This window comes from Semicossyphus pulcher, unplaced genomic scaffold (assembly GCF_022749685.1).
Source record: "Semicossyphus pulcher isolate SPU_LCO1_2020_fin unplaced genomic scaffold, fSemPul1.0.p SCAF_9, whole genome shotgun sequence".
In the NCBI taxonomy this organism is placed as follows: Eukaryota; Metazoa; Chordata; class Actinopteri; order Labriformes; family Labridae; genus Semicossyphus; species Semicossyphus pulcher.
Window position 1 is genome coordinate 30813181 of NW_027211770.1, and position 9402 is coordinate 30822582.

General features: G+C 42.9%; 1 protein-coding gene across 1 annotated transcript; it reads left to right on the forward strand.

Annotated features, from left to right (window-relative positions):
• The first annotated feature begins 406 nt into the window (after nucleotides 1–406).
• Nucleotides 407–8720, forward strand: nes (nestin). The gene is made up of 4 exons (XM_069656135.1): nucleotides 407–1355; nucleotides 2353–2477; nucleotides 4600–4661; nucleotides 5314–8720. The coding sequence occupies exons 1-4, from the start codon at nucleotides 525–527 to the stop codon at nucleotides 8094–8096; spliced, it is 3801 nt and encodes a 1266-aa protein (XP_069512236.1). The 5' UTR covers nucleotides 407–524; the 3' UTR covers nucleotides 8097–8720.
• The last annotated feature ends 682 nt before the right edge of the window (nucleotides 8721–9402 follow it).

Consider the following 9402-nt stretch of genomic DNA (forward strand, 5'->3'; position numbering starts at 1 on the left):
TTTGCTGACTTGCTGTGATATATTTTCAATCAAACTTCAAATTATTTTATATCAAATTATTTGTTTTTCCTCCTTTAAAATGATGTTTGCATCTTTTGTGAATCCTTCCTCCTTTTTGTCCAGCAGAGGCTTTTCCACAGATGGAGAAAGAACCGGTGGTTTAAGAGTTAATCTTGGGAATTACATCATCATTGCCTCTCTCTGCCCTTTCCCATCTCTTCCAGCCCTCCCACTCCACGCCTCAATCTCAGTTATTCTTTCCTCTCATCTCCTCTCCCCTCCCAGCTTTTAGTCTCCTCCCTCTGCATCCCCCTCCCATCCTGTCCATGTGCCCAGCCCCTTCATTAACTCTAGTATGAAAGGGAAGCCTCTTGCTGGCAGCAGCACTACCAGAGCCTCACAGGAGCCTCACTCACACAAAAACGTCCCCACAGACTTGGCCTGGACAGAGAGATAGAGTTTGAAGCCAAATCATAATTAGTGAGGCCCCGGTGTGCCAAATCTCTTTATTTTCTAACACTAACATGGAGCTTTTCAGTGTGCACAAAACCTTTAACCAAAGCAAACTGGGTGAGGAGAAGCACCAGATGCTGAACCTGAACCGACGCCTGGAGTCCTACCTGAGCCGGGTCAAAGTCCTTGAGGAGGAAAATGCGTTGCTAGCAAAAGAGATTCAAGCTCTGCGGTGCAGCAATCATGGAGCCTTGACTCGACGGAAGGGCCTGGAGGAAGAGCTGCATCATGCGAGACTCGAGGTGGATGCAGCCTGGAGGGACAGGGTCTACACAGAGTTTGAAATTGGCAGGCTGTCTGAGCAGCTCCAAGCCCTGGACCTCCAGAGGCAGAGGGAAGCTCAGGCCCAGGTAGAGGCCAAGACAAAGCTGGAGAAGAGCAGAAAGGAGCTTGAGGAGGAACAGAGAGCACAGATCTGGCTGAGGGAGAAGGTCAGTCAGCTTGAGCATGAGATGAGGCATCTTATTCAAACCCATGAGGAGGATGTGGCCCAATTAGAGGCAACGTTGAGCGTCTCCAGATCCTCAGTGCCACCCACATTGGCTCATAGGGGCAATCAGATGCCAAACCTCCTGGAGCTGGGACATGAGTTCTCCCAGCAGGCTACCAGGGCATGGCAGGAGGCAGCAGAGGCCTATCAGGGGCAGTTAGCTCGACTAGAGGATTCCCTAAACCAGGCCAGGTACCGTTTGACCCAAGTGGGTCAGGAGAAGCTCGAGAGCCAGCTGAAGCTTCAAGCGCTCGAGAAGGAGATCGCCTCAGCTCACGATATCAGGATGCATCTGGAGAAGAATGTAGCCCAACAGGGACACAGATACAGCCAGGAGGTCCAGGAGCTCCAGGTGAGAGCAGAACATCGCTTGTCCTATCCATTGTAGACCCACCGACAGGCATGATTTTATGTTGAGTGTTTGCCTCATATTTTAACTGTGCTTTGGCAATCTACAAAGGTTGTAAGTAACAAACATTTTCAATATTGATTAAGTTATATTTTTCAGATGGCAGATTAACTTTCTTGTCTTTTAAATGTCAAAAATGACAGAAGCCACTTCAGCTGATCAGAGCCCAACGTGTTGCCATGAAAAACTCTTTCTGGTTGTAATTTGATATCAAATGACTGAATGCATTTATACTTTTAGAATTACAATTATCATACACGTACACAAAGTGTAATTTGACGTTGTAGTTGGGCTCAATCAATCTCTAAACAGACTTTTTAGAAAAGTCCGCGAGTCAGCTCTAACACAACTGATCAGGACTCAAAGGTCAAATAACCAGATCTTTTTGTTCTCACCGTTATGACCACCTGATATTTAGAAAATGTAATTGTGTAGATATACGTTACATTCAAGGACTTTAGTAATGTAATAGGCTGGATGCCCCACTGAAGGATTTAAGGAGCATTTATGCGTTCTTACCCTGGGAGCCTTCCTCAGTCAGTATGCTCATTTAATATTCCGATGAAATGAAAACATTTGGGTCTGAAAGGGACCAGGGGGCTTTGTATTTATAGGTTGGGGCTTAGGGGTGAAGCAACCAATTTAAGCACTTGTGAGGACAATGCTGTGTTCTCCCAGTGTAGTCCTTGACAACTAGAAACAAGGTTGCATGGACTGAAATCTTTATGCTGTATTCTGACAGCTTCATTGTAACTTTTGACAAACTCTTCTTACTTTTAGTACTGTTCAAATAAACATGTTACTCTTAAAGGTGAACAACCTGAAGTATGACAGACAGTAGCACGAAGAATATTTATTTTTACCAAAATTCTTCACTGAGAATGCTTTCATACCTTTTTTTAACCACTTCCTTTTCCTGTTTCCCTTCCTGTTTTGGCAGGAGCATTTGGAGGGCCTGGAGGCGGAGAGGGAAGAGTTGGGCCAGCAGATTGAGCGTATCCTCCTTGAGAACCGAGGCCTGCTGCAGGCAAAGATGTCCCTGGGCCTGGAGGTAGCAACGTACAGGTACAGATTTCTAGAATGCTGTTTATAAATGTATGTATGGCATGTATGGCCTCAATTTAACGCTTAGCTGAGAAGGAACACGAACTACCAAATATCAGAGTGGGTGGTTCAGACCAAAACTGAAGCACCTTTTTTTGCAATGCTGGATTGCATAAGAGGTCAATGCAAAGACGCAGATTGGAAAATCATGCAAATTCATGTAAAAGTTCAGAGTTCTGTTTGATCGAGAAATTCGTGTCAAACTGTGTTGTTACAGCGTATCAGTGTCAACACTCCTACGTGCTCTCTTTGGTGTTAATCTCAAATATTTCCACTCAAAGTAAAAAGAATTTTACTCTTTTCCCAAAGGAACGTAATGTGCTGTTTGTTTATTATACTTATCACATGTCAGCTTTGTATGCCATTCTTCCAGCTCAAAGATATTCAGATCAAGGGATGAAAAACAGCCATTATAATGACACTTTTTTCCATCATTGTCATTTAAAACTGAACAGCAGAAGAAGCATTAATAGAGAAGTGCTCTGCTTTAGAACTAAGCTTTTTTGTTGGCTTTGACTTTTCATGATAGGATGGCTTTAATGAAGTGTCAGTCACATTGTTTGGGAGAGGAGAAAACGTTGACTTCACACTGTGATGTAAAAGCATTAAAACTTTACCGAGTTGTAGATCTGAGTAGCTGAGCTGTTTGATGTCACTCAGGCGTGGGATGAATGTTGCATGTAATGTAACACATGTTTGATGTCTGTTAAAAGCTGCCTAATTCCCAGCATCTTGGGAGCTCACTAAATCACGTGTTTCCCTAAACTCATTTTCAAAACAGTCTTTGTAAGTAGTTGAAGAAAACTGAACTTTTATTTCATTCGGATTTAACTTGATCATGCTCACATGGCAACCCTTTAAGCACAGCATGAAGTTGTTGCTTATATTTGCTGTTGATTTTTAGTGATATGCATAAGCAATCTACTGAAGCAGTTCCAAAACTTTCTATCTATTAGCCATGCAGACGCTGTAGTAAAAAATAGGGTGCAGAAACAGAAGTACCCTTAAGTGAAAAATAATTGCACTAAGCTATGAGTTACAGACTGATATGTATGATCTGTTAGCAGTGGGTTACAAATGATCTCATGACAAGTGTTGCACATAATTTTGAAAAGCTGTGTGAAAGCCAACAACGGTCCAGCTGATTCATACTCACATCTCTTTCAGCACTGATTTAGATGATTAGTTTAACCCATAAGACTTGTGCTCAGAAACAGCGCAGCCAAACACCCTTCCATCAGCAAGAGTAGACACAGTGGGTGCAGCCGTCTGGACTACAGCCCATTGTAACAGCAGCCTCTGTTGTCTTGGACAGAGTAACTTATCCATTATGCAGCTCCATAGTGGTGTCTCCTTTCTCCTTCTCCCCCTCCTTCAAAATATTGACCCTCAACTTCAGTCAGAAGCTGCCAATTTATGAGCCGTGGGAGTCTAGAGTAACAGCAGAGAGGGACGGGAGGGGGGAGGGGACTAGAGGACAGATTTCAATGTCATATACTGCACATGAAATTGTTGTTATACTGTTATATTTTGTATATTGTTTCTCAAAATTATAATTAATGTTTTAGTCAAACAATGAACTTGCAAGGATGTGCAGGCACACTACATAAAGGAGCTTGACATGCAGCTAATTATAAGAGCGTGTGTTGGAATGGAGACTGATGTGGCCAACATGTTGGAATGGAGACAGTGGTATTAGTGCTGCATGGGCTGTTCATAATATCTGCTGTCATTATTGGTGCTGCTGTGCACAAGTGTCGCCTCTGGGAGTGTGTGTGTGTGAGTGTGTGTGTGTGTGTGTGTGTGTGTGTGTGTGTGTGTGTGTGTGTGAGGAATTGATGGCAGAGGTTTGTGCGCTGCAGATGGCTGCTCAATGGCAGGCCCTTTACTTCATTACCATAACAACAGACCTCAGTCTGTTCCTGCTGCTCAAGAGCAACAAAAGTCTCCCATCGCTCCTCTTCTCATCCATCGCTCTTTTTGCAGCATCACTTTTCTACTAAATTGTTCACATTGCAATACTCACGTTTTTATGTTACTTCAGAATTTAACCTGCTTGTTGTCCTGTTGTTTTTCTATGCAGAGCTTTGCTGGATAATGAAAGCGTCAGGGGAGACACCTCTGACAGAAACATTACCATCACAGGTAATTAAAGTTAACAATATAAATACGTCACAATCATAAGTGACATCATTTGTGCGTTGTTTAGAACCTCAATATATTGCATAAATCTTCCCCTTTATCTCTGCTCTCCTGGCTACATTAATACTCCCTATTTGTAAGGGTGTAATTTCACTTAGTCTAACTAAAAGCCCCTCGAAGTGGGGGACACATCTGATACAATTTATCGCTTTAGTCTCACTGGGCAGGCTGGGTTGGGGGTCTTGGCTAAGGGAGCTGAGGTAGGCACTTTGGGACCTGTAATGCAAGCCACCTCAGGCAGTCCCCAAAGGTTATTGAGCCATATAGCTTAGCTTTCCAGTAACTTAGACAACGGAGAAAGGAAATGACGATCAATATCTTCCCATTAGTGTCCAACCTCCATGGAGAGCATACGTTTTAATAAAGCTTGTGGGAGGCAGGCTCTTTACAGTATCTCTGTCACATTAAGGTTACAAAAGATTTTTTGAAATACTAGCCAAGGCTGTGTGGAGATATCAGATATCTTAGTATATTTGGCGAACCCTGGTTGGTTTCATTTTAACTCAATGGATTCAAGACACGTCAATGCAAGCCTTTAATTTTACAGTAGCCTGGTTCATTGTGTATTCATGAGCTCTGCTTTTGTCCTCCACAGATGCAGTATTCAGTCCTCGTGGGGTTAAAAAGAATTACCAGACACAGCTGTCTTCTAGCCACAAAACCACTTCCTCCCTCTCTGTCCGTGGCATAACAGGAACAGGGCAAAAAGCGATAACTGAAACACCAATCTGGAGAAAACCTGTAACCCTTAATGACACTCCAAGAATTTCTATGAAATCTGCCTATGATGCAGCAAAATCAGAAACCCCTTATCCAAAAATACTGCAGGATGGAGCCATTGAGAATTTCAGACCACAGGAGGTTAATGAAAAAGTCACCTACGCTGAGCCTCTATCACCTCCTAATGAGCAGGAGGCTCCTGCTGAAACAACATCAGACAACAAAGAAGGTGAAGAGAATCGCAACAAGGTTGATGTTGAACATCCAGAGGAAAGACCATCTGATGAGTCACTTGTAAGTTATCAGGTGGAGTCTGGCCTTAGCACCAAGCCACCTTTACATGATGACGTTTGTTGGCATCAGTTTAACACACCAAACCTTACACCATACCATGTCCGGATGAATGAAGAGCGCTGCAGTGTCTCAGATGAATTGGATAAGGATGTGTCTGCCGACAAACAAGATGTGAAAAAGCCACATGCTCCAGTTGCTGCATGGGAAGAGAAAAAGTGCGTAGGCAAAGACGAAGAAAATCTGCAAGAGGAAACCTCAGATTCTGAAACTGAGGCAGAACTTGACCCGAACTTCGAATCCAGAACGGGCAGTCCAGTTTCTGAATTTGAGCCTGAAGAACGGCAAGATGAAAACATGTTAGAGGAGGATGCAGTAGAGATGAGACAAGAAATGAGCCGCTCCTTAGAAAGTACACATGAGAAGGATGTTGGAGAAAAGTTGTACCCTGATGGAGAAGAAATGGATACATGGGATAGTGTAATAGAAAAGAAGGTCACTGTGAAGAAGGATGACGGATTGGAAACAGATGAGGAAAGGCTACAGCATGCTGAACCAGAGGAGGACATATCAGCAAGAGAACAAGAGCGTGAAAAGAGGGAAATTATGCCAGACATACAGCAACAAGACAACGTGGCCTCTTCAATTACTGACAAAGAGGAAAATGATGATGATTTTGCGTTAGACCAAGAGCATGCACTGCTTTCTGACAAAGAGGATGATGAAGAAGAGGATTCTCAAAATGTCTCTGTGTCATGGAGAACCGAGCTGGAGAGCGACAGCTATGCCCAGGATAACACTCTTGCTGATACCCGTCCTCTGATTCGCTACAAGAGCGACGAGACTGACGGCAATGCTCATGTGTCACACATGGATGAGAGTGAGTCCAGCGATGGTGAACAGGAAAAGAAGGTAGGAGAGACAGGAAATGGAACGTGGGGAGAAGGCAAGTCAAAGAGATTTGGTACAATGGAAGATTTGTGTGAAGAAGTTGAAGGGGAGGTATTAGATGAGGACTATGATCTGGGATATACTCATATTGAGGACAGGGGTGTTGGCTATGGAATGACTGTAAGTGAAGATGCTGCACATATGAATGCTACAGAAAGTGCTAAAGAAATGATCAGAAAAGAAAGTGAGGGACATTCTGATGTAGAAACCGAAGAACCCATGGTAACCGCAGATGTAGACTATGAGGAGGAGTTAGAGACAGACAGACTTGTGGAACAGGAATTAGAAAACTTAGCTACAGACAGCTATAGTGCTCACTTTGCACAGCAGCAGATCGGCAAGAGTGAGGAGGTGCCTCATCTGCAGTGCACGACTGTTGAGGAAATGACAGGGCCAAAAGACACTGGAAAGACAAAAGCTGAGGACATTTCTTCCTGCGCAGAGCCTGAAGAGGAGGTAAACCATGAGCTTGCATCTTCCACTACAATTAGAGCTCTACCTTTTGAGAACCTTTATTTCAGTGATTCATCAGTGGGAGTGCCTCAAAAAGACACTGATGAGATGGTTCTTCACAAAGATCAAGAAGCTACAGATGCTCTAGAGAAAAGAATGGAAGACGATGAACACAACGTGTCCGTGTGGATGCCTACTGACAACTCAGAAGAAACTAAATCAGTGTTACAGATGACAGCAGATAAGGATAATCTGCAGGATGTGGCTTCCCCCACTGAGGTGGAAGAGGTTGTACCTGTGGAAGCATCCATTGTATCTCAAGATACTCTAATCAAGGATGTTGAAGACTGTCAGGACTTTCCAGAAGTCCCAGAGACAGCTGAATGGGAAGTCCTAGAGAATCCCAATACGGTCTTTGAAATCAAATATCAGAATGAAGATCATGAAAAATGTGATAATGTGCCTGAATCACCTGAAAGATCTCTCCAATACGATGGAAGTAAAGAGGAACCGCTTGAGATGTCCCCTGAAAGTGCACCTGGTGAAAATGATATCTTCGTGGTGAAGGACTCTGCAGAACTATTGAACACAAATGGCAAAGACCTCCATGGTTTCTTTAGCTCTGGTGTACAGAATGACTTCTGGGCGTCCTCACTGGAGACTGGTGCCACCTATCAACCAGATAATGCCTGTAATGAAGCAGCTGCTGAGCAAATCAATAAGAATCAAGGGTTTGCTGACAACTCAGTTTGGGGGAATGTGGACGAGCCAAATGTGGTTAACAAGAACTCAAAGGCCGATATTGATTCAACTAAAGCCCTTGCCACAAAAGCAGAACGGGAGCAGATATATCCTGAGGTGAAGCAGGTGTTGTGTAGAAATGCTGCTGAGGGAGAGTTTGTCCATTCTGAAGAGTCTGACGTTGAGGGTGAATCCTGGTCATCTGGGGAGGAACCTGTATAAAAAGTAGTGACAAGCTTTAGTTCTAACCAATGTTAGTGAGAGGAAAAATACATTTTCTGTATATTTAATTTACTATGAAAACCAAAGTTGTGCCTTGGTAGGCCCCTTGTTGCTAACCACCAATGTGCCAATTCTGCCTACAGAGATACTTGCACCTGCCTCGTTTCCTACACTGGCATAATTGACTAAACATTGTTTTCTTCTATTGTAATTGTTTCCGTTTTCTTCAGTCTTTCAGCATGCATGTTTTGGAAGAAGGCTAGGCATGTCTGCATGAGGGAACAGCATGAAGACAGAACAAAGAATGTCATTTGAAAGTCAAAGGATTCATTGATTGCTGCCTAATCTGATTTCACTGACTGATGGAAATCAATGAGAGCAGAAGGGTAGGATTGCTTGTAGAGCTGGTTTTTCACAGTGTATCGGGGAGACAGCTAGTGTTTCTGCTGGTGAGTTGACTCATTTCACTGAGCAACTCATCTTTGCATGATGTACCAGTGTGTAAAATGAATGCATACGATTTTGGATAAACAAACTGTTGTGTTTGTATTAGCTGAATCTGTTATTGAACACATAGGTTTAACTTCTTTTTATTTCCATCCATAGAGGTTTGACTGCAGTACATTTACAGTGCAAAATAAAATGTAGATTCATTATATGGTCTGACTGTCTTTGCTTGAACAATGCACCTCACACACTCACAATTTAAAAAATAGGTGTAAAAAAAAACAACGACACTGGTTAATGCTGAACTCATGTGTGCTTTGGTCCAGCACATAAACTCCATTTTCTCTGACAACAATATAGTTTCATAGTACATCAGAGATGTTTAGTCGGCTACAGCATGGAGATTACGTTTCCAATAAGAGATGAATAATTAATGAACTTGACTCGAGGGTTTATATGAGGTCATCCCACAATAGACCAAATTACTTTTTTTTTTCATTTTAGAAAATTGTCTAAATTATAGAACCATAAAATAAAACATTGAGGGCATTTGTGGAATCATGACGAATCACTAATGCATCATTCCTAACAGATACGAGGAGGAGGACTTTCTCAGTAACTGGCATTTTAAAGACCAGTCTGTTGGTGATGATTGATGAGGCTGGCCTCTAAAACTACCTTTTCCTTCACTGAGAATACAGTAGCATCCTCAAGGCAAGGTCAAGAATACATCTGCTTGCTGCCTTCTAGCAACATCCATCTATGTTTCCTTTGGGGTTTTCATTGAGGGAAGGCTGTGTGTGTCTGCGCCTGGATTTGGCAATATCCCAGCTTCCCTGACCTCAAAGCATGCGAGCTA